The 26,866-nt window shown below is 44.6% G+C and overlaps 1 protein-coding gene across 1 annotated transcript; it reads right to left on the bottom strand.

The window, feature by feature from the left end:
* Window positions 1–35: 35 nt before the first annotated feature.
* Window positions 36–25,771, bottom strand: TAMALIN (trafficking regulator and scaffold protein tamalin). Its single transcript, XM_039337320.1, has 9 exons — window positions 25,347–25,771; window positions 24,985–25,150; window positions 10,634–10,683; window positions 7,017–7,071; window positions 6,459–6,561; window positions 3,419–3,512; window positions 3,228–3,294; window positions 1,185–1,251; window positions 36–858 (listed from the first exon to the last, which is right to left on the bottom strand). The coding sequence occupies exons 2-9, from the start codon at window positions 25,135–25,137 to the stop codon at window positions 410–412; spliced, it is 1,038 nt and encodes a 345-aa protein (XP_039193254.1). The 5' UTR covers window positions 25,138–25,150; window positions 25,347–25,771; the 3' UTR covers window positions 36–409.
* Window positions 25,772–26,866: the final 1,095 nt, after the last annotated feature.

Here is a 26,866-nt window from a genome sequence, read left to right as displayed (position 1 = left end):
CCTGTGGCCCACGACAACAAAGAACCACCCAATGGTTTGAAGAGACTGCTTTATGCCAATTCCTGGAAAACATCCCAAACCCAAACTACCCTCGTTATGAATGAAGTATACAAAATCACCTGTACTTCTTTGGCCTCACAATGTGCTACATTTTTTTTCTTTCTTTCGAGGTCTCCTTTCTCCCTTCCACCTGAAGATCCACTGTCACCCCGCTCCCATCCCAGCTGACAAATTATTCTTCCCAAAGTCCATGGCGGATGCAACCTGCATTCCATAGAGCTGGTCTGGTGGCGTTCAGAAGCCCAGTCCTCTGCTAGTCAAATAAATAAATAAATAGAGAACACAGCAAGCAGAGACAGCCGGCCTCACAGCTGAACTGTACTTTGCTTTCCCAATAAGAAATGTCCTTTTACAACTGACTCTCCTCTTCCTCCAAAGAACGATTCAACCCAGGAATAAACTTGAGGAGTCTCTTGCGGAAGCTTCCCTGTTTGCTTTTGGGGGGCCTTGACGTGACTACAGAGTTCTTTGATTCTCCGGATTTGTCCCAGAAATAGGCATCCCCATTGCTGCTGCTGCTGCTGGTGGTGCATTTGACGCTGATGCTGCGGGTTAATGTTGTCTTGGGCCGTGACGACTGAGCTGCTGCGGAGACAATGTCCAGGGAGTCGGCAGAGTCAAAAAAGCAAGTTTGGTAAAGAGACTCCTCGGTCTCATCAGTGGCAGTGCTGACACAGCCCACGCTGCTGTAAGTACTCCCAGCTCCTCTCAACAGCATCCCATAGGGTGTAGAGCCATATAGGCAGGAGCGCATGGACTCCAACGTATCATAGATGCTGGGGTCTTTAACCACGATCCCTACCAGAAAAGAGCAAACAATTACTTAAGTGAAGGCAGGAACCTGCTTGTTCTCCCAAAGAAAAGAACTAGTTCATGTTTGAATCCACACTTTGTGGTAATCTTGGTGTGACTTAGTGCGGTGTTTCTCAGGTTCAATAACTATAAGACGCATGAACTTCAATTCCCAGAAACACTCGCCTAGTGGGTTACACAAATACAGCCAAGAGTAGTCTGTAAACCATGGAATATGTCTTTCTGCTGCCAGCCCCTTCAGCCAGATTTGGTTCTCCATCCATGATCTAGAAGACAATCACAAAAAACGCCGACACTCTTCTGACACTCACCATGGACCAGGCGCTGCTCCTGGACCATCAATGACCGATATTCTCCCCATTTTTCATAGAGTGTTTGCTACAATGGAAAGAAACTGACATTACAAACAACAAGGATCAGTCAAGACTATATATATATCTAATTATGATCTCCTTCAAATGGTGCTTGACTGCTGGTGAGCCAGTCTCCTTATATCTCATCCTTCCTTTTTTATTTGCTCTGTGGGTAAAGCAGATGGCTTCTCCTGCCTGGGTTGGGGGGGGGATTCAAAGAATCCAATAGATAAGAGTTGGAAATGTTATGGGCTGCAAAGAGACACAACAAAAGCCTGAAAGAGGAGAAGAGTTGCAGCCTATTGTCCAACTACCTGCTGGCTTCTGAAAGATACTAATGGCCCACCTACTTCTCAAAGATAGAGAGACTTCCTGCTAAAGACATAAAAAATCCTCAGAACTAAAGATTCTCAAACAGTAATTAGACAAGGCTGTGGCTCCATTTATCAGCAGACTCTGCAGGTAGAACTTCCCGATTTAGTTTATGAAATATCTAATAAGGAAAAATATGAGGTAGGAGATGATGAAGAGCATCTTTCTGAACAACGGGAGAAATAAGAAGAGTAGTAGCTCAGGAATCAAAGCTGCACTGCGTTATTATTAATTTAAATTTATTTCTTTAAAAAAAACAACTTATTCAAGCCTGCAACATTAGATAGAGTTAGATGATAGACAGACAGATATAGATAGGTAAATAAGTAGGTAGACAGACAGACATATGCCTTTGAGTCAACATTCCTAGGGATGATATGAAGGGACTGGCCGAAGGTCACCCAGCTGGCTTTGTGCCTAAGATCAGACTAGAACTCACAGTCTCCTGGTTTCTAGCCTGATGCCTCAATATTACAACACACTGCCTATAATATTTATAAAGAACAAGCAAAACCCCAAATCCAAGCAATGTTAAGAAATGTATTTAATTTAGTTACGCCAACTGTATTCTTTTATATCAGTGTAGATATTCCTTTTGTCATGTCCAGAACCATCTTAAATTACACCTTAATCATGGGGAATAAGATTATTTTTAAGGGATCCCTCACCTCATAAAGATACAGTTTGGGCCAACCACTTTTTTCCCCCCTTTTCGGGGGCTTGGAATTGTAAGTAAAATTAGACCTCTTAAGAGGATTCATACATCTATTTTTCCTAAACAAAAGCAGAATATAAAGGGGGGGGGGGAAGGAAAATTTCAGCCCTGAAACATATCCTGCATTCTCTAGGTGGCATAGCTATTTCCATCCCTTCTTGCTGCTGTTAGGATATATTGCATGTGGAGAAACAGAGATCAAGAATTTCCTGCTGGGGTAAAACTGATACCAAAAAACCAATAGTGAAAATGACATTTACTGTGAAAGAACAAAGTGAATAGTGCTGAAAAACATTTGATGGAAAGTGGAAAAGTTATTGATCAGTGTTAAAAGAAGGGTAGCTTGGTCTGCACAACTCCTCTTTTTTCTTTTGACACCTACTAAAAAATTTAATTTGCCAAACGCTGCCCTAGAGGTTGTATTTGTCCCTGATTTCCTCCATTCCAAGATGTTGTTATACTTCTTCAGCTGAAGAGTTGCACAGAACCCCAAAATAGGGGATCACAGTGGGTGAAGCAGAAGGCAAATGGGAAGGGACCTATTTGTGGGTGGAAGGAAGGGGGAGAGGAGAATAGAGGAGGAAGTTTTAACTTTGCTCCTTTCCCCTTAGTAATTCCTATGCAGTGAAAACTGCTGTTTTTTACAGTCAATACTGAGCCAGATGGACTAATAATTGCACTTGGCATAGGACAGCTTTCTGTGGTTTTTAGGAATATGGAGTATCCTGATCAAAGCCAAAAAAACCCTGCAATTCTGTCTATATAAATATTTGCAGGGCAGTTACCCAGGTTGAGTTTGGGAGATTTCATATCCATGTACAGGCCCTAATTCAAAACAGTTGCCTCTTTCTGGCAGCAACCTGAGCCAAACTTGTAAACATTTCACTGCATTTTCCTGCTTGAATGCCACTCACCTTGAGATACTGCAAGCGAGCCTCCAATTCGGCCCTCCGGATTGATGCGCCATACAAGGTATCTAACCTGAACAGGGGACAAAGTGAGATGAGTGATGCCTCCATGGCTGGAAAACCACAGCAGCGGCACGTGGAGTGGGGGGGGGGAGGGGAGGGCTAGTTCTGGCTAAAAGTATCGATCTGGCTTTTACCTGAGCACGTTTCCAGATGCTTTGATGATCTCCACAATCTCACGATGCCGGATGCCTTCTACGTTAAGCCCATTCACCCCTGTGATTGTGTCTCCTATAAAGCAGAGAGGCAACAAAAAGGAGTGTGTGTGTGTGTGTGTGTGTGGGAAGGGGGAAACAAAGGATCTCTATTGGGCTGCACATTTAAAGCCAGAACTTAAGATATCACTTCTGCAATTCAGCAAAAACATTCTTTATTTTGGTCTCTCAGGCGTGGAAGGATGGTGGTGGAGGTAGGGATGGATGAAGCCCCCCCCTTTTTTATTGGCCTTGTATGCCTGATCCCCACATCTTTAACACAAAGAAGGCTTTCAGTCCACAATGCCCATGTCAGAGTTGACTGTGATCTCTCCGCTTCATGGCTAAAAGAGGTGAAGCGATTTTTCCTCTTCCCCTGGTTTTGCTTGCTTAAAGACATAATCATAAAAACTTGCACACACTTGTACTGCATTTTTTTAGTCTTCATAAAAGTATAGGTTTGGATTTCTTTTTTCCATAGACCAACATGGCAATGACAATTTTGTTTTGGGTGCCATCTAAATTATGTAAACAGCATAATTGCACGTTGATTTGGTTTTATTCTGAGCATTCTAATTATGTGTCAAGGGTTTAGTGAGGGCAGGACCATAGGAGGGGTGTGGGGAAATATTTAATCAAGAATACTCGTGACTTTTTAGATTTCTTCTTCTCTGTTTTATTGAACAAAATGACAGAAAATAAAATAAAAAGATATTGGAGTCGGGTGAAAGAACAGAAACATGGAGAATCTAAGTGTTTGCATTTAGGTGTGTTTATAGAATGTATGTGTGTGAGAGAGAGTGAGTGTGTGCTTATATGTACACATAATCTTAAAGAGTGTCTGTATATATATATATATGGTACATGCGGTATTAGGGAGAAATAGAAGCATTTTAAACCTTCCAATGCAATATCCCAATTCAGAAAAAAATCCCGTACAGATAACGGTAATTTATTACTATATAGAAAATGTTAACAGAATATTCTTTCAGTTTTTTTCTGAGATTGTTCTGCTATTTTTAAGTACAGCTTTTGATTTTGAGGACTAGGGTTGTTTACATAAGAGAAAAAAAGAGACTGCTTGGTAGCCAGAAAATGTTCTGCTATGGGGAAAAATGATCTAGGCTTGGAGAGGTGTACTTTTAAAAAAATGCCCTCTGTACAAAAAGCAGGAAAAGCAGACTTTAATGGGAATAAAGGAAGTTACCACACTGCACAGCCAAACCCTCTAATTCATTCACCCCCTCACCCTCACCTCAGTTTCAGCCTGCTGTCAATCTGACTGTTTTTCAACCCTGTCAAGATTTAAAATGTGTGGATTTCAACTGGCTGGAGAATTCTGCGAGTTGAAGTCCATACATCTTAAAGGGGACAAGTTTGAAAAAAAATGCTGCTTTAAATGAAGGTGCAATGCTTTGGCTCTCCAGAGCAGAGCAGCTGGGAGGAGAGAAGGCGGCACCCATGTGAAAGCTGCGCCTCAGCTTTCTTCATGGTTCCTTGTGATGTGAAGCCAGAGATGGTTGAGGCCTCCTTACGAAGAGCCAATGAAACACAGGCAAGGAAGGAACAAGGAGAAGGAGCCTACATTCCTGGCCTGTTTCAGATAGACCCCACTCTTTGGCTATTGTACAGTACAATATTTCTTCCACGAGTCCTGTTGGCCAGGAGACAATGGGCCCACTGCCCATTTTAAGAGGAAAAAATACAGTATTTTGATTGTTCAGAAAAAAATGCTTAGCATTCCAGGGAGCAGGAATGCCTTCTGAACTATTATATTTTAAATCTGGAAATCCCAGCTGGACAAATTGATGATGTTAGGAAAACAGAGAGACAGGTTTTCCTGTGTTGTCTGTCTGGCTTTGTCTGGAGAGGGTTTCTTGATTTCTTTTCTCTGTTCTAGGCATATTAAACTGGGTCTAGTACTATTTTTTTTCCTTTTATTTTCCATGGGAAACTGGAAGGCAATTGTCACTCCCCATGTTGGTGATTTGTAGTCAAATCTGGACGGGATAGTCCTGCGAGAAGTGTGAAATCTGCAAGGATTCCACATGACCCCATCAACTGTGGTCTCCTTTGATTCTAAATAATGAGAGGTGAGAAAATGCAGACAGTCCCTGCACAGTGGCCACAATTGGGAACGGCAACTCAGTCACTAAGTGAAATATCATGTGATTGCAACAGGCTTACAACCTCATTTCAACGGCAGTTGTTAAACAATTCACAGTTAAGTCATTAAGCGAGAAATCACATGATTGTGAATTATAATTTTACTGTTGGATTCTCCGTTGACTCTGCTTGTCGGAAGCTGGCTGTGAAGTACGCTGATGATGATCACGTGAACATGAGATGTGACTGTCTTAAATGCTTGCTGGTTGCAAAGAGTTTGAATGTCGATCATGTGACTCTGGGGACGCTGCAATTGTTGTAACTGTGAAGACTGGTTGTAAAGCTAGTCTTTCAGCACCACTGTCACGTTGAACAATGGCTAAATAGGGCAATCATTAAGCAAGTTCTACCTGTACACTTCCCAATTTCTAGCCTTCACCTTGGGATCTCAGCACCTCTCCTTGGAGCCTCACAGAGCAGCTCACACTTTGAGGCTTGGGGAAACTAGCAAACTGAGTTGGAGGGTATCCTGCAGCAAATGACATGTGGAGTTCAGACTGTGGCCTTGCAGGAGGCTCTGTTCTGTGAAGTAACAAGAGGAGCCAGTGATATCATGGTGTCCTCCAATGGCTTTCCACAACAGAGATCTACTCAGCGTTCCCTACAATTGTAAAAAGTTGGGAGGAAGCGTGGAGACAATAAAACAGAGGGCTGTACACAATGTGCACTGAAATTCGCAGTTCAAGAAGACAGAATGACATTCCTACTGGCCACTAAAGACCAGGAAGGTCTAAAACCTGAATCATCTCTTCTGATTTTACCAGTCAGCTGTTGAGCTCCAGTGAAGCAGTACAAAGCATTAAATGAAGTCTCTTACCAGGTTTAAGGCCTGCTGCTTGGGCTGGGCTGTTTTCGTGAACCCGGCAAACAAAAGTGAACATTTCCACATGTTTTGTGTCCTGATGGTGTAGCCCATAGGTCTGAAAATTGCCCAGATGGGAAAAAGAATTATTATTTATTATGGCATGAGAAGGGTGGATTAGGGGTTGATGCTATAATCTATAATGAATGAGGTAAAACAGCATGAAGAGCTAAACAGCCATAGCAAGCTGTGAGATGAAATGAATTCTGCCTGATTTGGATCATTTCTCATTCTTTAAAATGTCGAAGATCAAACTCAGCTGAATAGTGAGACAGGCCAGATTCAAGATGTTGTCATATTTTCCTCAGATCTGATATTCATTGCTTTGAAAATCTAAGTCCTCAATTTTTAATTTTTTTTAAATTTGTATTTCAATTTTTTTCCCATTTGCAAATACCCTGAGGCATGTGATTTAAAACCCTGTCCTCAATTCCTGCTGAGGGCAGCCTGCAAAACTTAGCCGTATGTGAGGTAAGTTTAGGAATGAATAGAAGGCCTTCTCCCTACATTTACCTGAATCTCAAAACCATATGTCTGGCTCTCTTCTTTCTCCAGTGTGATCACTTTCCTGAAACAATGCAAGAGGAAAGAAATTCAGCTGAAATCCCTCAGGACCTTGCATAAGGCAGATCCCAAGCCATATTCCCAAAGTTGTGTAAGGATCTCTCTCCACTTTCTGATTCCTCCATCTTCCCCACAATATGATTTAAGTTACAGGAACTTCCCTTAGTCATAGTTCAGTAACTTCGGTCTTATGCGTGTTCAAATACAGGGTTGGTGGGAAGCGAAAGCAGCATTCTTCTTCTTAGCCAGGCAGCTGGATCAAGCACTTGCCCCACCCAAGAATCATCTCTGCAGCTCACAGTCCCTCTTTCCCTTACAGCTCCTTCCATCGCCACTTTGAGCCAATGAAACAAACAGGAAGGGAGCAGCCTTTTGTGTATCATCCAGTCTTTATGAATCCAGACCACAGCTAACAAAATAACAAAAGGAGATCCAAGTGCAAAAACATAGCCAAAGCAAACACAAATGTAATCAGGGATGGGGTTGCTGAAGCAAACATAGATTCAGTAGCAAACAACCACTACACGTTATTCAAGAGTATGCTTTTTTAGATGCATCTCTTTCTTGCAAACTCATTTACTGCAAAATGGAAATACATAAAATAAATACCGAAGAACGGCAGATAATCTAACCTACAGGAACCATCTTTTAGGGTAAATTACATGGATGGCCACTCTTCTAACAACAGAGCTGCAATCTTTCACAATTAAACATGCATTTAAAAAATTCCTGTCAATTTCTCCTAAAAAAAATTGAATAACTTCAATACTAAAATGAACTCGTGTTTACTGAACATTCTGCAGGTTCTCTTGAGAAATATTTGCTTTGCCTTCCTGTCCAAATATCCCAGATTATCAATCACTTTTTTTTTATCAAAGTCCATATATTACCACCAGATATTGCAAGTTGAGTATATGTTCTGTCCTTTTAAATGGAACTGGTCATTCCATGAACATTGTCCATTTATGATATGAATCCATCTGGTATAAGGATAGTAAGTGGTCAAAATTTCTTCTCGTTTGATAAAAAAAAAAATATGCTACTCCATTTAACGAAAATTTGGAAACTGCAAGAAGGAGACAAAGATTCTTCCTTTCATTTATATGAAAAAGTTGCACCTCTTTATAAAACAGAGTAGAATATCTGGCCACAAATAATGTATGGGTGCATGTACACACCCAACTGGCCACCCCTGGATTCTGCTTATTATTTCTGGAAAAGAAGTATGGTTGAATTGGAGGGTTTTTATAAGCGACTCCCAAAAGTTTATTTAATTTCTACAGGCTGTCAATTGGAATTTAAGAAACGTCCCCAATATAATTCAGAAGCGTATTTTAGGAGAAGCTTTTACACAGAAACATTTCCTAATAGCCTGGATTACTCCTGGCTTTTGTTCTCCTTGTCTATCACATATGACGGTAGTTCTAACAAGGGGGAAGGTCATTATTTCTTCAGCCTTGCACCTTCAAGATGTACTGCCCACAAACCTCATCACCCAGCATGCTGCGAGGTAGCAGGTTAGAAGAACCTGAAGGATGCTATGTTGGCAAAAACTTGTCATGGGAATGTAATAAGACAGTGGTTCTCAACCTGTGGGTCGGGACCCCATTTGGGGTCGAATGACCATTTCACGGGGGTCGCCAAACCACACTGTCCGCCATTTTTTTCCCTTTTCCCTAGCTGTCCTACTCCCTCTTATTGGGGGCCACACCCACTTGGGGGTCACCACAACATGGGGAACTGTATTATGGGGTCACGGCATTAGAAAGGTTGAGAACCACTGTAATAAGATATTTGTCCCCATTTAGCAATGAAATCACAAGCCTGTGGAAAGGTATTCCTTTATACCAGGGATAGGCAACTTTGGCTCTTTTATGACTCGTGGACTTCAACTCCCAGAATTCCTGAACCAGCCATGCTGAGGGGAAAGGGAGAGGTTTCCAAGCTGAGCCATGCTGGCTCAGGAATTCTGGGAGTTGAAGTCCACGAGTCATAAAAGAGCCAAGGTTGCCTACCCCTGCTTTATACCTTTCATGTGCACCGTTAAAACCCAACTTTCCTGTTCCCTAAGAAAGCTTCAGGAGAATTTCACCTCCAATCATTTGGAGAACTGCAGCCATGGGGTTGGTAGATGAGGCAAAAACAAAGGCCCTTTCTCCAGTGAGCACTTTCTTGGCTCTCTCTCTTTGTTTCTGCACAACAAAGCTTCTTCCTAAAGAGCTGAAGTGGCAATTTGCTCTTATAACTTTCATCAATGCAGGTTTAAAGGCACATTCCTAAAGCTTGAAGGTGATTCGGTATCAAATGTAATTTATGGATATTTTGTCTGAAGTCTCTTGTTGTGAAGCAACACTCAACTAGGCCACATCCTAGTCTTCTTGCATTGGCTCCCTTGAAGGGAAGATTAACTCCTATCAGGGATGGCAATCTGATACCCATCAGATATGCTAAGACCACAATTCCCATAAGCCCTGCTCAACCAGTGAGATTAAAGGTGGGAATTGGTCCTCCAACCTGTATACTCCTATTACCATGTGATCCCAGAAGAGGATTTTGGTTTGAGGAGTTGCAGAAAGGTATATGGTATGCTTGCCCTGTGTGCTCTGAAGCACTTTTTTGTTTTTGATTCAAAGCATTGTATTATACGTCCCATGTCTGCTGGACACCAGGCTGAGGGAAGTTGCACCAGAGAAATAAAGGAGGAATTGCAATCCCCGTCAATTGAAAAGTTTACTTATTAAAGAGACAAATTGAAGAGTGAATCTACCCTATTCCATGAGAGGTTAACCATCGTTCTGAAGCTTTAGCTCAGTGGTTCTCAACCTGTGGGTCAGGACCCCATTTGGGGTCGAACGACCATTTCAAGGGGGTCGCCAAACAACGCAGTCCACCATTTCCCCCCCCCCCCTTTTCCTTAGCTGTGCTACTCCCTTTTATTCTATTGGCTTTTGAAAGCCAATAGAATAGACTCTCTTGAATAGAGTCTAATTCTATTGGCTTTCAAAAGCCAATAGGAATTGTCCAGGCGGTCTCTGCCCTGCTGAGCCCGCCAAAAGTCCCATTCTGCAAACGGTGCTGCACCAGTTGAGTAGTCCTCGACTTACGATCGGTTGAGTAGTCCTCGACTTATGACTGGTTGGGGGTCGCGACATTAAAAAGGTTGAGAACCACTGCTTTAGCTGGTGAAATTCTGTCCCCAGCAGGAGATATAGGACTGGAGTTAACACAGCCAACGGGTCCTTGGTCTAAAGGCTCTATCCCAGAAGACAAAATATCTTGACAGTGCTTGCAAATTACCTCCAGGTGCATAATTTCTGTTATTCCCCAACACCACCACCACCAAACCACTGTAGGGCCATCTCACTGACTCAGCCACAGGGGGGAAACAAGACCGTGTCCTAAGCGAGCACAAGCAAGAAACAGACAGCTTTTGATTAGACTGCACAGAAGGCAAAGCTTTCTCTGTAGGCTGACATGGGGGAAAAAGCAAGCCTGTCTTCAGCAGAGCAGGACAAAAATTCACCACTGAAACTCTCCCAGCTGGAAAGGAACAACTCAGCACCTACCTGTGCTGCTCAGGCGACTGGCTCAGAGAGTGCCACTTGAATGCAGAGCCCTGAGGGAGAGATGCAAAAAAGAGAATTAGTCAAGAGTATGGTAGGAGGCAGGCCTCAAACCTCACTCAGATGTAGCACTGATGGCAGTGAGCCAAGGACTGGCCCAAGGGAGCCACAGAACAACCCCAGAGTCAGAGGCCTTAAAGGCTGCATAGGAAGCACATTTTCCTGCCATCTGATGACTCCACTTTCAGTCCTTCAGCGGCATCAAGATCTGAGGGAATCTTTGCCTACCTTGTTTACTGAGCAGTTGTAAGAATTACTTGGATCATTTTCATTATGTGCTTTCAACGATGCTAAAAGCTCAGCTTTGTTAGCTTGCTCTGGATGCCTGTCACCGCCAACCTGGCAGTGTAAACAGGTTGCCAACATGAAACGAGGACTCTGCCTGAGCCAGCCAAATCCAAAGCAGACGCTGTTTTGGGAAGCCAGTTGCTAGACAAGAGGCCATTCATGCAGTTGGTTAACAACACACAAGGGAGGGGAATTCGAATGGGGAGCCTGCTGGAGGCAAGCGGAGGAGGCATTCCCTGTTCTTCATCCTGTAATCTCCCCCCCCCCTTCCTATAATCCTGATCTGGGTTATGCTTCCTGCATCTCTGGCTGATGTTAGAAACAACTGTTCCTTTGCTCCAGGGGATGTCTGTTTGCTACCCGTACACTGGCTATTCCCTTTTACGAAAGCCACTTGCACAATGCATGAATGGGAACTGCTCTAGGTTGAAAGCACATTGGGTCCTCATTCATGGACATTCAGAATGAGGTTTCTGTTTCATTCCTTGAAGCAAAACAAACCCCAAAACCTGTCAATGAAGCCAGCCAAGATTTATATCATCTGACTAAAAAATTGATCAAAACAAATGGCACATCACTATTCTAGACTGCTGAATCTCCTAGGGGCATCTTGGTGCTTTATATCCTAATTTTCACATAAGCCTGAAGATTTCTTGGAATTGCCTGTCAAGCTTGGCGAAGTTTCCACACACCCAAAACCACAAATGCCAACTAAGAGGGTCTTACACCCACCACCAGGGTGGATGAAAAGCATTCAGAAAGTCACATCTGAACACTGTAGCCTTTCAAAGCCACATGGCTTGGTGCCACGAAAAAGGAAAAAAAACAACCTTTGGAAGAGAAAGCCCACTTTATTCCGAAGCCCTAATTTTAAAATAAAATTAATTGCCCGGCCCATTCTGAACAAACACTTTCATTGTGGTTGCTTCAACAGAGCACATGATGGGAACTGAAATTTGGAGAACCAATTAGGAAATTTTATTAATATAAATGGATTCAATCACCCTTGGAGGTGGGCGGTGCCCCACATTCATGCCGTGTCGCATCCCCTGAAGAATTTCAGCCATCTTGGCATAACTGCAAACAACATGGCAATTGACAATGCTCTGGCTTTCATTAAACTTTCCGAGTTGTACAAGTGTGCAAACGTGCATGTCTTTGGTTTATGGCTGAACTCAACGTCTCCTGCAAGGCGCAGCCAAGAAATGAAACATAAGTTTTCTATTAGGCAGCTACACATGCAATTGGAATTATGCTTGAAAATAAACAGCTGCTCATGTAAGACTTCATCCTGTCTGCCTCTGACAAGCAAGCACTCCACCCTCTTCCCCCAGCCTAGAATGACCTCTGTTTTAACCTGTAGGCACCAAATCTCTTTTTATTTGCATCGCTGCAATCATTCGCAAGCATTTTCAAACTCAGGTTCATGATTGCAATGACTTTTCAGAAGAACGGTCAAGCGATCCAAGATGGCGGCAGTGTAGGAAGCAGTATCAGATCAGGGGGAGAGAAGTAACCAAACTAAGTAGGAAGGTATGGGGGGGGGGGAAGGGAGGAAAAAGAAGCAGAAAGTTAGATAAGGAAGATATAAAGGATAAAGGAAAAGGAGAAATTGGGGCAAGGAGGAAAACACCAGCAGACAGGAGTGCAGCGAACAAATGGCTGCATGTGGAGTCAGAGGTAGCTGGCAACAGAGAACGAGAGAGCCAGCTCTGGAGTGCAGCTAAGCAGCCCAACGCTGGAAAAAAAGGCAACTGAGAGCAGCGAATCGGCATCTGAACAGCAGACAAGGAGGGAGACTGTTGGAAGCAGCAAACTGGTGGGTCACAGCATTTATTCAGCGTGGGGCGAAGGGAGTGGCAGAAGCAAGTGTGGGGATAAGGGTTTCCAGCTCCATATTGGAATGAAATGGCCCTACTTGTCAAGCTCGACAATGGCGTTTCAGTGACCTCAACAAATTCCCATCAGTGAAGTGGGATATTTGGGTGGCCTGCTGAGAGTGGAGTAAATAGATTTGAATCCTACTGTAACAGGAGTTGATTCCCAAGGCCCATGGGCAGTGTCTTCACCAGCCCGGCCTCTTTCCTCCAGAGAAGTCAGGATGGAACCCTGGAGATGTAGCAAGCTAGTCAAAATTCAAATTCTACTTAATAGAAACAGAAGATACTGGAAGTTGAAATGGAGCCCTTCTAACAGACATTCTACTTTAGAGCTGAGAAAGAGCAAAGACGGGGTTATACTGATCTCAGGAACAAAGGCGATATAAAAATAATACTTATACAAAAAACAATAATATGAAAAGACCAACAAAGTGATACAGACATTGGTTTCCTACTGGTGGGAGATGAACATATATTCCTCCTCCCATGCATTGATTCTGCACTTAAGTCCAATGCTTGAATAATCAGAGCTATTGTGCCTGTGGAGAACCTCTCGCAAATATTCTGATTAGCTATCGGTAGGAATGTTTTCTGCATTAAGCTTGTAGTTCTACATATAACATGCCTTTGTACTAGAACACCCTCTTCTATTGTTTACGATGAAAGTATCAACTTGAAAGTTACCCAAAAGTGCAAAGTAGAGGCATAAAGGATTCAGATAATCTTGCAAATGAAAAAAGAATACAATTTCTCATGATATATGTTTCAAAACAACCTCATGCATTCTCTCAACACTTAAGCCATGTTTAGCAAGCATCAAGGCATCACCAAACAGGAGGCGGCGGCATCTAGTCGACCTGGGCTGATCTTGAAAATGAAACCAGGGGCAGACCTCTTGGTTAATGCTTGAATGGGAGACCATCAGGAAATACCAACACTAGATTAGACTGGTCAATCAAAAAGCCACCCAAAGTGGTTGTGGGAAAGCACTTCCATGTTGTTGCCAAGAAGATAGACATGGTAGTTATCAGGAGTTGAGCTTGACTCCAGGGAAAATCTTATATTGTATCATATTATAATTGATAGAAACATAGTCCAATTGAGTTTCTTTATGTTCACTGACTACACACCTTCCCTACAGTTCAGAATCCTTCCTGGTCAAGATCTCTTTTGTCAGAAAGTAAGAGTAATATTGTCTCAAGAGACACATACCTGGCTGAGGATATAGGAGAAGCACACCCGGTGATGATTTCTGAACCTTTTCCTCAATCCCAGGGCAGCTGAATTCATTTATCACATTTATATGCTGCCCATTGCACTTACATCTTATAGTCATAATGCTCACTTGTAGTTCAGTAGAGATAATCATTTGTCAGTCTTGGTGGGCCAAGGATGTGGGTCTAACACAGTAGTTCTCAACCTGTGGGTCGGGACCCCATTTGGGGTCGAACGACCATTTCACGGGGGTCGCCAAACAATGCAGTCCGCCATTTTTTCCCCCTTTTTCTTAGCTGTGATACTCCCTTTTATTCTATTGGCTTTTGAAAGCCAATAGAATAGACTCTCTTGAATAGAGTCTAATTCTATTGGCTTTCAAAAGCCAATAGGAATTGTCCAGGCTGTCTCTGCCCTGCTGAGCCTGCCAAAAGTCCCATTCTGCAAACGGTGCTGCACCAGTTGAGTAGCCCTTGACTTACGACCAGTTGAGTAATCCTCGACTTACGGTTGGGGGTCATGGCATTAAAAAGGTCGAGAACCACTGGTCTAACACAATGATGGCCAACCTATGGCACGTGTCAAAGGCCAACCTAAGGCACGTGTCAAATGACGCCACGTTTTGCGTGATACAGCGGCATTCACAAACACGCAACAACTATTGTTGAAAGAGTTTTTTTGCGGCGTTTTCAAAGGCTGCGTGAGAATGGTGTGTGCTCTTGCATAGCCTCCAGACCTTCGGATGTCACGTTGAGAATAAGGCACAGCTTTTGGAGGCTGAAGAGACCATGGAACAGCATTCTGTGAAGCTGATTCAAGAACGAAGGCTTCATGTGATCTGGAGCAAGCTCGGGTAGGCCGCAGGGGCCTGTCAACAGGAAGAGAACTCCAGGAGCACTGGATTGCAGGATAATTGCACCCTGGGAGGATGGCAGAGGTAGCCTTTTTGAGTGACAGCAGTAGTGGTAGGGGCTGAAGACAAGGTCTGGGCCAGCACAGCCACTGAACGCTGCTATTTAGGATGACCTAGATTGGCAGGTGTATGGGGCGGGGAGGGGGTGAGATAGAGAATTGTTTCTCTTTGGTGTATGTGTGTGAGACACCCCAGCAGAGTCGCGTTTGCCATCACTGGTCTAAGATGTTGCTGGGATCTTTTAAAGATGCGTGTTGTAAGGCAGGAAAGGAAAAACACCCAATTGTCCCAAGAATACAAGCATTCAAAGCTTCTTTCCGCCCACCCCAGCTCAGCTCCAGGCTGTCCCAAAGTACAATAGGGAGAATGTTCCAATTCCCCAATCCTCCCTCCCTCCTTTTGTGTGGCCAGTTGGCTTTGAACCGCTGCATCCAGCCAAGGAGACCAAATGCTGAGTTCACAGGATCAATCTCAGAGCCTCAAAGCTGCCAGCTGGGTTTCGGGGTGGGTGGGTGGGGTGAGTGGGAAGAGGGGGGCGTTGCTTGCCTGTCTGCGTGTGTTGTTGCCACGTGTAGAAGAAAAGCCAAGTGGGGTTGCTCTTTGCAGAGAATGTGGGAGCCCATTGACTCTGCTGGTGGATGAGACGTGTTGCATGGCAAGCTACCGGAGGGAAGAACCTCTGGAGCTAAAGAAAGAGGGCCCTGCCAAAAGCAGCAGTGATAGAAGCCTTTCCAAATGGCAACCAGCAGAGAGCGAGCGGATGCTTGTGTTTCAGAATGACTCCATTTCTCTGATTATTCATCCCCTTTTGTCCCTTTGTGTTGCTCCCTGGGCCCAAGATGCAAGGGCGCAGCCTCAGACCTGCAAAGAAGCCTGTCTCCACCAGTAATGAAACCCAGACACCCAGCAAAACATGTGCTTCCAATATCAGGCGGGGGCGGCAGGAACAGGGAGAAATGCTAAACGCCCTTTTGGGCTGAAGACTGTGTGCCAGGCGGCCAGGATCGCGAGGGGTGGGGAAGGCCGTGAGGAAAAGGGACAAATCCAAAAAGAATAGCAAGGCCCTTGAGCGTCCTTTAGTTCCACCTTTCTCCTTCACTCCCACCCGGGAAATTCCAGGATGCAGAACCACGGGGAGAATCGGAATCCACACGCAAATGAGTCTATCCTCTCTCTTCCGCCCCAAACTGGACAAATGGCTGATGATTCCATAAACAAACAAGGCTTTTTATCTGCGGGCTGAGAAAGTGGCTGTTTCCTGTCATGGGTGGGGGGGGGGCTGTTTCTCCGGGGTTGCAGTTTTTACAGGCCTCCATGGTTATAGACCAGGGATAGGCAACCTTGGCTCTTTTATGACTCGTGGACTTCAACTCCCAGAATTCCTGAGCCAGCATGGCTTAGCTTGGAAACCTCTCCCTTTCCCCTCAGCATGGCTGGCTCAGGAATTCTGGGAGTTGAAGTCCACGAGTCATAAAAGAGCCAAGGTTGCCTACCCCGGTTATAGACCAAAGTCCATCCAAGACCACGGCAAATGAAGCAAGCCAGAATGGTTGGCCAAAGGCATTCCCCGCCTGAAAAAAGTACAGGGAGTCCTCGACTTACCACCATTTGTTTAGAGATTGTTCAAAGTTACGACAACATTGGAAAAAAGTGACCTATGATTTTTTTTTCACACTTACAACCACTGCAGCATCCCCAGGGTCACGTGATCAAAATTTGAATGGTTGGCAACTGGTTCATATTTATGACGGTGGCAGTGTCCCGGGGTCATGCAACCCTCTTCTGCAGCCTTCTGACGAGCAAAGTCATTGGGGAAGACAGACTCGCTTAACAACACTATTACTAACTTTACAGGTGCAGCTTAACAACTACGGCAAGAAAAGTCATAAAATGGGGGGAAACTCACTTAACAATTGTCTCGCTTTGCAACAGAGATTTTGGGCTCAATTATGGTTGTAAGTCGAGGACTATCTGTAAAGCATTCTTTTTTGCTGACTCTGGGTTTCCCGTTGTTCCTTTGCCAAGTATACAGAACTGGTTTACCATTGCTTTATTTTGGGAAGCTTTCTTTACTCTCCAGTTTCACCTAAAGCCCTAGTGGTCTCCCATCTCAGCACTAATCTGATCCAACCTGGTTAACTCCTTTCTCACATCAAGGTGCCTGAAATGGAGCCCCAAGAAGTTCTACTCTTTCTAAGACATCTCCACATGGGTTTCATCCTAGGCAAATATGTTGCTCCTTTGAAAGGCCAAGGACTGCTCTATAGATACTCCAGCCCATCTGTCTTAATTCAAGGCTTTAACTTCCTCCACCAGGTCAATTTACAGTATTTGGAGAAACAAATGAAGAAATTGTCATCTGTCAGAATAAACAAGGCAGACCAATAAGATGGGCAGGATAAAAAAAAAAATGAGCCCAGTGTAATTTAGGTGACATCCCGTGGCACCGTGCAACTGATCTGGCTACTTGTTTGCAGCCATCAGCAATGTACAATGTAATATTACCAAAAAGGGTTTTGGAGCTAAAAGCAGTAAATACACCTGATATAAGGCACTGGAGGATTTCTTTGCACTCCATGTGCACACAATTAGTCTCAGGGTGAAGCTAGGCTTGCATTCAATTCTCCATACTTCAGAATTGCTTCTAAACTGGTCTCCAGCAAAGAAATTAGAAAAGAAATATGGATTTAATATTGTATATGGTATCTGCAGCAAAATTATCGTACATGGAATAATGTTGGAAAAGCAATGAAATGCCTACATTGGAAGATTATTGAACTTGCAGAAATGGTAAAACTAACTAGTTTATCAATAGATAAAACAATAGATACTTTTTTTAAAAAAAAAACTGGAAACCTTAAATGGACTTTTGATGAAACAAAAGAATGCATTGATGATTTGGGGATTATAAACGATTAGAAGGATGTAGGAAAAAAAGTTTATGATAATTACTGTTAGAAGGAAGGGCAGAAGGAGCAATTGTATCTCTATTTCTTATCTTCTATCTTTGTTCTTGTTTGTTTTGTATATTTTACTGCACTGAAAATTTTTAATTAAAAAAGGGGTCTCCAGCCCAGATGCACAAACACGCCAAGCATGCACAAGACACAAACCGTGAAAACAGACAACTCTTCCAAACCCAATTTTCCCTTTTGAAAAGGGAAAAGGGCATCCAGTTATTCTCTGCTCACTACTCATTTGTTTAAATCAATCAGTCGTTTAGCACCAAGTTTCTCAAACTTAACAGCATGAAGAACATGACTAGCTGGGAAATTCTGGGGGTAGAAGTCCACTTATCTTAAAGTTGCCAAGTCTGAGAAACCCTGGTTTGGCACCTTTCTCCCTATCCTACTATTTAATATCTGAACTGTCCTTTTCTTAAAGTGACACGTTACGTTCCACATTTACCCTTTTTCAATAAATACTCCACCTCAGAAATTCTTAGAGAAAAGTCAAAATTATGTTTTCTTTTTTCCCCTCACTTTTTTCACTTTAGACTTTTATTGTATTGTAAAATTTTAATAAAAATGTTAAAAAGACATTCTCAGAGAGCAATCAAGCCAATATTACTTGGGGAGCTAAGCAGGCACAAAGGTGTGTATTTCAGGGCAAAACCAAGCATTGGGAAATGAACCCTCCCCTAAACATAAACCACTGAGTTTCCTGGGAGAGAGGGACCTAGGCTCAAAACTACACAGACAATGCGCCTTTTCCTCCAGGCCGTATCCTATGCAAATAAACAAGAGTTTTGGGGTTATGAGGAGAAGAAGAAACTCATGTATGGTATGTCATACAACAGTGATGGCGAACCTTTTAGAGACCGAGTACCCAAAAAACAGGACCTGCCCCATCCCCCCCCGCCCCCACCCCACCCCACCCACCCACAGGGCCACCCACCGCCTCCATGGCCCACTGCAGATTGCCCAGGTGGCCCAGCAGTGTCATGGCAGCCACGCCCTGTCAGCGCCCCACAGCATCAACTGCACGCAATGGGGCGTGAGGGCGGAGTCTTGTCCCACTGCCCAGCTGCCATGTCCTTGCCTACGCTGCTCCATGCGGGCTGTGCTCGGCGGTGACTCTCCTGCAGGGGAGGCTGCTGGTGAGAAGGGGACCGCGGAGGGAGGCGGAGCTGGGGCAATGGTGCATGTGCCCACAGAGAGGGCTCTGAGTGCCGCCTCTGGCACGCGTGCCATAGATTCACCATCATTGTCATACAACCTACCAGATATCCAACCAAGAAACTGCCTGGGATTGGTTCTGCCACCAATTACAGGACAAAAACAAACTTTCAGCATTCAGGATTTTTTTTTTTTTAATTCCATGGAAAACAGTTGGTTGGAGTCTTTATAGTGGCTTATGTTGAAAAAGCTTGTACAAAAGAGGTGGGCGGGTGTGTGTGTGCCTGCCCCTTCTTTATTTTTTTCCCCCCAGTCTTCATGGTCTGCAGAAAGATGTCATTGAAGAGGACAAGGTCAACCTTTCTGAATCTGTTTTAAGGCTTTACATACCTATGTATTTTGGCTCTTCATTTCATCAATTGGTAAGGACCTTACCCAAAACCACACTACTGAAAAAAATCCCCACACAAACTAGAGACTTACAGAAGCCAGAAAAACGGGTCAGGAATGGCTCAAGCAACTGAGATACGTTAGTCACCAATTGAAGAGGGGAGACAGGTTAGTTTATGGTGGCCCAAAAAAAAAAAAAATCAGGACTCTTGACAGCATCCCTCCCAACTACTGTAACATTTTTTTATTAAAATGCATAAGTTTTTGTGAACTGCAGCTTGCTTCATCAAATGCAAGTATGGGCTAAAACCCTACATCAACAAAGCACTTCATATACTTGATGAAGCAAGCTCGGCTCACAAAAGCTTAAGCTTTTCAATGAAATGTGTCACGTCAGGAAAGTGCTACTAGACTCCTGATCACCAATGTGCTTGATTGGGTGTGGTATCTCAGGAAGCACACGTAAAAAAATATAAAATACAGTTATGTAATTACGTGGAGCATAAGAACCTTTGATCTTGTTTTTTTTCCCTAAGGAAGCATTTCTGAACCTGCAAAATCTGGTCCGCAAACTGAGATTACTGGGGTTCTTTGCCGCCATCTTGTAGCTATCTGGATTTCGGCAGTAGAGATCTGGGAGGCATAGCTGGCTCAGGCATTCTGGGAGTTGAAGTCCACGAGTCATAAAAGAGCCAAGGTTGCCTACCCCTTCTCTATGGCAATAGAGTGCATCATAGCATTCTCAAAGATCCACTTGCTTCTTGATGTAAAATACTTCATGAGGCTGGCCTTGAGGGGACAACACACTATGGAGGTTAGAATGTTGGGAGTAGGAACAGGAAGACCCCCAACTCAGTTACGAAGTTAACTGACACCAGATAGTTCACTACTTTGTGCTCAACAATTTGGAGGAGGAGGAGGATGGGACAGCAAGAAGTATAATCTCTGCAGAAGAAATCCTGAGCACTGAACAGGAGCAGACAGACAAACAGTAAGGACAGACAATTTTTATCACTTTTAAAAGTTGGGGGAGAAAGAGCAGCCATGCCATTAATCTGACAGAAGCGTGGCTCAGCCATCCGAGGTCTGCCTGACACAGAGATATATCTATGGATGCTGCAGAATGAGTAATAGATGCAGGTCAGGGCTGTCAGTGGAAGCCAGGGGTTTCAAAAATAGCAATAGCAGTTAGACTTATATATCGCTTCACAGTGCTTTTCAGCCCTTTCTAAGCGGTTTACAGAGTCCACATATTGCCCCCAACAATCTGGGTCCTCATTTTACCGACCTCGGAAGGATGCGAGGCTGAGTCAACCTTGAGCCAGTCAGAATCGAATTCCTGGCAGTCGGCAGAATTAGCCTGCAATACTGCATTCTAACCACTGCACCACCACAGCTAGAATATAATATAGCTGGAGGTAAAAGCCACCCCCAAAAGAAATGTGATTACTGTGTTTCTTGTTTGGGAACTCCCATGCTTGGCAATGAGCACAGGAAACAGAAATCAAAATATTGCTTCTAACCTCAAACCAGCAGAGAGGTTGGGGGGGGGGAGGAAACAAAACGTTAAAAATTAGGCTATAAGCCATTCCACGTGGGCTCATATCGTCCACACCTCCTCCTTCTTTCCAGTAATTGTTTCTTCTCAGTTACGTCACTTTTGTTCTGGACAACAGTGATGTCACGGTTGTCAAGGTGTTTTAGCATAGACGCCACCCATGCGTGGCAGTCTGCCACTTCTCCCCTCCACTCGGAGGGTGATTAATAAAGTCAAGAACCCGCAAAACGAACTGGCTGTCGGGGAAACCACTGGTACCAGGTCACAGCAGACCAAGTTCCTTTTAACAGCTGTTGTATCTGCGCACAGTAGGCAGGCAGCCGTAACCACAGGACAGTATTATGGGACGTGAAGGGCTGTATAGGAAATGAGTCCCTGTTTCCTTCTAACAGTTGGTTCAAATGCAGCTCAGGGGTTGATACTCCAAAGCTGGTTTCTGGAATGCAACTTGAAATTTTTAAATGATGAATAGAATCTTTTTGAAAAAAATACGCTCTCTTCCCCCCAACATATTGTGTTTATCTTTGCTTTAGATAGGATAGAGCAGGGGTGTCAAACTGCCAGCCTGTGGGCCGGATGCATCATGTGGAAGCTGCGCCCACCCCAGCTCTGGCAATGGGGAAAAAAGTCACGATATGTCGCAACATGTCACGTGACACGGTGAGTTTGACACCCCTGGGATAGAGCTTTAGATTTGGGGTGGGGGGAGGGCAGACCGTGTGAAGACTTTAAAGATATTTTGGGTAACAATGCCCATAGACTCTTGACCATCATGTCTGTAGATAGACCTCAACTTACAACTGCAATTGCAAGTCCAGTATTTCCATTGCTAAGCAAGGTAGTTAACTAAGCCATACTCAATCTAACAATATTTTTGCCACTGTTTTAAGTAAATCACTGCAGTTAATCATGAATCATGTGGTCGTTAAGTGAATCCAGTCCCCCCCACCCCCAATTGAGTTTGCTTTAATATGCCAGTTGGGAAGGACAAAAATGACAATTCCATATCCTGGGAAAATGTCATCATTATAAATGCATGCCAATGGCTTCAATTTTGATCACATAACCATGGGGACGTTGCGACGGTCATAAGTGGGAGGACCAGTTATAAGTAACTTTTTCAGTGCCATTGTAACTTTGAATGATTGCTAAACAATGGTTGTGAGTCAAAGACTACCTGTAGTTCAAATGGTGTGTGTGTGTTGTTTTCCCTCGAACATATAGATCAGGGGTCTCCAAATGTGGCAACTTTAAGACTTGGGGACTTCAACTCCCAGAATTCCTCACCCAGCCATGTTGGCTGGGGAAATCTGGGAGCTGAAGTCCACAAGTCTTAAAGTTGCCATGTTTGGTGACCCCTGGATAGATGAAAGCACCTGTGAGTGCCAAAAGAGGTTTCCAGTTGTTTCTAGGATACTTTCATGATATATAAATGACACATGTATCTCTATTAGGTTTTGACTCATTTTGAATAGGCCTAGCAAAGGTTCCTGGCTTTTTTGAGTAGTTTCCTGTAAGCTTTTTGATCTTGCCCTTTGCTGAGACAGACAAAGAAGGGCTGTTCTATTGTGCCATTATCCCTTCTTTCACAAAAAAAAGGAGGAGATTGCCACACAAATTAATTCCCATTTTAGTGTTAAGCCACAGACACCACAGTCATAAAATGATGAACTTGGAAGCAGTAGTATCTGCAGCAGTAACTGTGACACTGTTGTTAAAATGAACACTAAGAACGCTAACCTTAGTCACTTAGTACTGTACTGAATAAAAAATAATTCCAACACCCTTCCCCTCAAAACATGGTAAGAATGACCAACCTAGCATCTCAGAAACAAATTTAGATATAGAACTTGTTTCATAAACCCTTACCAAAGAAAACAGCACAGTTATTTATTTTAATTTCCCAGAAGCATTGCATCCTGGCACTTCCATTTCCACTTTGCTAGCTGTGGACTATGGAAGCTACAGTCTAACTCACCAAGATAGTGCTAGGATGATTTGGAGAAGGGAACGGGAACCCTCAATTTTAAGGAGGTTTCTTTTCCCCCTACGCACTTAGAAGTTCCCAAACAATTCAGGTATACCTAACCCAGCAATAGATAAAGATTAGTCTGCATTAGTTAATAGCTCACTGGCTGATCTATACTGCTCCAGTTGCAAAGTGAACTACAGGACTTCTTCCCCTCAATAAATTAGTCTGAAAGAAATGAAATCCGGAGTTATCAGAGATCAATTTTGGGGTGGAAGGTTTGGGAGCTCAGTTAGACTTTTTGCTTTGTACCGAGTTAATCCGGAATACAATGAAAAAAAATAAAACTGATTCCGTAACTAGGAGGGGAACAGTAACCACAGAATTTGAGATGTTGAACAGATGGACACTTTTTTTCTTCACCATATTGCCTTCCTAACGATTCCCTCCAGAGAGCAAGAAACCCATGCAAACAATGAAACATTTGAATACCACAACTTCTTTGAATGTACACACTCATGTTTTACATTTGTATCTAAAAAAAGAGTATAATGTATGCTTATTCAAATATATATATCTCACATAGTCCAGTAGGACATGCATCCATGTAAATTTTCTCCCTGTACGAGCTTTGTGAGACATAAGCCACACATTTTTGCAATGTAAAAAACAAGTTCAGTGAGTGCATATATGCGATGCTTTTCCATCTAGAACAGTGTTTCTCAACCTTGACAATTTTAAGGCATGTGGACTTCAACTTGCTGGCTGTGGAATTCTGGGAGTTGAAGTCCACATGCCTTAAAATTGTCAAGGTTGAGAAACACTGATCTAGAAAGTCAGCTGCAAAGTTAACTAGCTGGGCCAAAGAGGAGTTCCCCCAATAAAGCATCTGGCAGACGCCCCTCCTCCCTCCCCCCCCCACTTGCTAGATTCAAGTCCCCAAAGTGGTTTGCCACCCATTAATTTTTATTTACAGTAATACTTTCATGGGCTGGAAGCCATCAATCAATTATAAGTTTAAATGGCCTCCAGATACCAAGTGGTAACAATCAAGAAGAGGCACTAGCCCACCCAGGAGACCTGTCTTCTAGCTTCTCCAAGCAAATTCAGAACAGTTGGTCAATCCCAGGACTAACAGGTCCACTACAACAGAGGTCTCCAACCTTAGCAACTTTTAAGACTTCTGGACTTCAACTCCCAAAATTCCCCAGCCAGCCAATTCGGGAGCTGAAGTCCACAAGTCTTAAAGTTGCCAAGGTTGGAGACCTCTGCCCTACGAGGAATTTCTGGTGGCTCGGTCGGAAACTTGCGCTCCGGCTTCGTACTTTCCACCATCCTCACCCGAGAGGGCCGTTAAGTTTTGTCAGGAAAGGCGGGATGGGATGAGTCGAGGTGGCAGCAGGAGGCTAATCTCAGTCTTGCTGACCCAGCCGAAAGTGTGTGTGAATCCACTTCCCCGCGGCTACCTCTTTCTCCCACGCGGCACCTTCCAAGGCACGGAGAAGCGCGCCTCCCGCATCGAGAAGTAGCGCAGGTGAGGGCAGGAGGACGGCTCCGCTCCGCGTTGAACCCAGGCAGGTTCCCCGGAGGAGGAGAGGCGAAGGCTTTCGCGGAGAATGAAAGGAAAGCGAGAAGACCGGGGGAAAGGCAGCCCTTCCTCCCAGGACTGGGCAGCGAAAGCCCGAGGGGGTCTCCCCCCGAGTTCCCAGTCCTTGGAAGCGCTTCGCCTCTCGGGAGAGGACGGGCAGGAAAGGTAATGGCAAGGGGGGGGGCGAGCGGGCGGCTAAACGAGCGGCGGCACAGGCGATAATCGGGTCCGCAACGAGACACACCCAGGACTGGAAGGGGCGGGGGCGGGCCAAGGAGAGCCGGCGCCGGGTTAGGAGGATCGCGCGTGTGCAATGCTCGGTTCCTGCCGCCTCCCGTCCCCCTCCGCCAGGGCGGCGTCCCCTCTTTCACTTACCCGCCTGGCTCGGGGCAAGGTGCCCCCCGAGGCCGCCAGCGCCTTTTCCAGCTCCGACACGCGGCCCCCGTGAGCTTCCGGGCCGGCCACGCTCGCCGCCGTTTCTTGCGCCGGCTGTCCGGGCCGGAGGCGCCGAAGTCTTCGCAGGGTCATGGCTGGAGAGCGGCTGAAAGGACAGACGGGCGGCCGCGCCACACGGTGCTGTCTGGGCTCCGGGATTCGATGGGGGAAACCCGCCCCTCCGCGTCCTCTCGGCGAGTCAAGCCTCGCTTTGCAAAGACAGCGCTGCGGAAGCCACGCCCCGTCTGGGGAGGCCACGCCCCTGGCCTCGCAGCGCCTTGCCCACCGCCGAGAAAACTCACCTTTCTGAATTGGGAGCGCTGCTATAACCGGGCTAAAGTGACGGGTTTCCAGCTTTGACGTCTGGAGGCTTTCAAATACAGGTATATTAGATATCGGGGCTACTTCTATTAGCCAAGCTCTCTTGGGCGAGCCGCCCCCGTTCGCTTTATAGAAGTTTTTTTTAAATTCATTTTTTCCATTCATACAATAGTAATTTTTTTCAACCAACGTGCTGTCTGAGTTTACACGCTAATACATATTTAATTCCTAATCCTTTATTCTTTCCTCTAGCCAATGGTAAAATAAGTCCCAGGTTTGATAATAGTCCGTTCCTGCCTTTTCTTTCAGTCTCATAGTCAATCTGTCCATCTCTGCGCATTCTAATATTTTTTTTTATTTCTTCATTTGATGGTATTCCTTCATTTTTCCAGTGTGGCGCAAATATAATTCTTGCCACTGTTATGACATGCCAAGTCAAGTTTAAACTTTGTCAGTCTTTTCTGGCATTATACCTAACAAAAAAAGTTTAGGTTTAAAATCAAGCCGCCCCTTTCACCTCTACTCGGCCCATTCCTCCCAGGAATGCTTTCTCCTCGGTAAGATGGAAACTCCGAGAGGGAGCAGTGTCTGGAGTAGAGAGTTCTCCTCTTCCAATTTCCAAGCCGCTAGTCCTCGGTGTTGTTCTAGAGATGAGCCTGGCGGATTGCAGAGAGCTTTTCATTTGGAACCTTTGAGGACAGTTAACAAGCGAAGCAGTTCCCTGGAGGCCCCGTCATTTCAGCCGTCTGCGGTCGGCCGCAGTGCGAAACAAAGCTGCTTTTTATGGCCCAGGTAGCGAAGCTTCCGCTGCGGTGCGCCTGAGGCTGAGAAACCGGATCTTGCTGTCCTGTGTCCTAAGTATAAAGCAATCTTTTTAAAGACCGCTGACGCTTTTAAGCGCAAATCCGAAACTGTCTCAAAGGAGCTATGTTTTCTCTCACTGCTCCCGCACCGTTAGGTTTGTGGGAAGATACAGGGCGATCGTGTGCGAAACAAAGAGATTTCCTTGCACAAGACACTCTCATCACCTACCTTACGTTTGCTTCCCCAACCCGGCGCCCCTTAGTTGTACCGGAATGCAACTCCCCTAATCAGAGAATCTGGGAATCGTCCACAGATCAGGCTATCTCAACCTTGGCCACTTTAAGACAATGTGGACGGCAGCTCCCAAACTTAAGAAACCCTGATCTAGATGGCTCCAGATTGGGGAACGCTGCACTTCGCTCCTGGTGAGAGCGATGGAACAGCTCGATATTCCTGAAATGAAGCAAAGAAACTTCTTCCTAGTTAGTTCCTTCTGTTCTTGTCCACAGACAGGATGCTTTCAGAATGTGGCTCAAGACTGTCAGCCACAAATGAATAAACATTCATATTTCACAGTCTGCGCGAAAACGCGGGAAAGATGTGTGGTGATATAGCTCCTCCTAGCGTCCATATGGATATATTGAGAGGACACCTTAATTGCCAGAAAAGACTAAGAGAAGCGTGCGCTGTTATAAGC

Source organism: Crotalus tigris, unplaced genomic scaffold, assembly GCF_016545835.1.
Source record: "Crotalus tigris isolate CLP2741 ecotype Arizona unplaced genomic scaffold, ASM1654583v1 scf7180000017674.1595824, whole genome shotgun sequence".
Lineage (NCBI taxonomy): Eukaryota > Metazoa > Chordata > Lepidosauria > Squamata > Viperidae > Crotalus > Crotalus tigris.
The sequence above is the reverse complement of the archived record's forward strand: the minus strand, read 5'-3'. Positions and strand labels throughout refer to the sequence as shown.

Bases quoted from the DNA above. Each gene is read 5' to 3' on its own strand.
- TAMALIN (XM_039337320.1), bottom strand. From the start codon at position 25,137: ATGACCCTGCGAAGACTTCGGCGCCTCCGGCCCGGACAGCCGGCGCAA. The intron at 3,513-6,458 runs GTAAGAGACTTC...TCTGCTTTATAG, and splicing joins AGCAGCAGGCCTTAAACCTG to GAGACACAATCACAGGGGTG. The intron at 3,295-3,418 runs GTAAAAGCCAGA...TCCCCTGTTCAG, and splicing joins GCATCTGGAAACGTGCTCAG to GTTAGATACCTTGTATGGCG.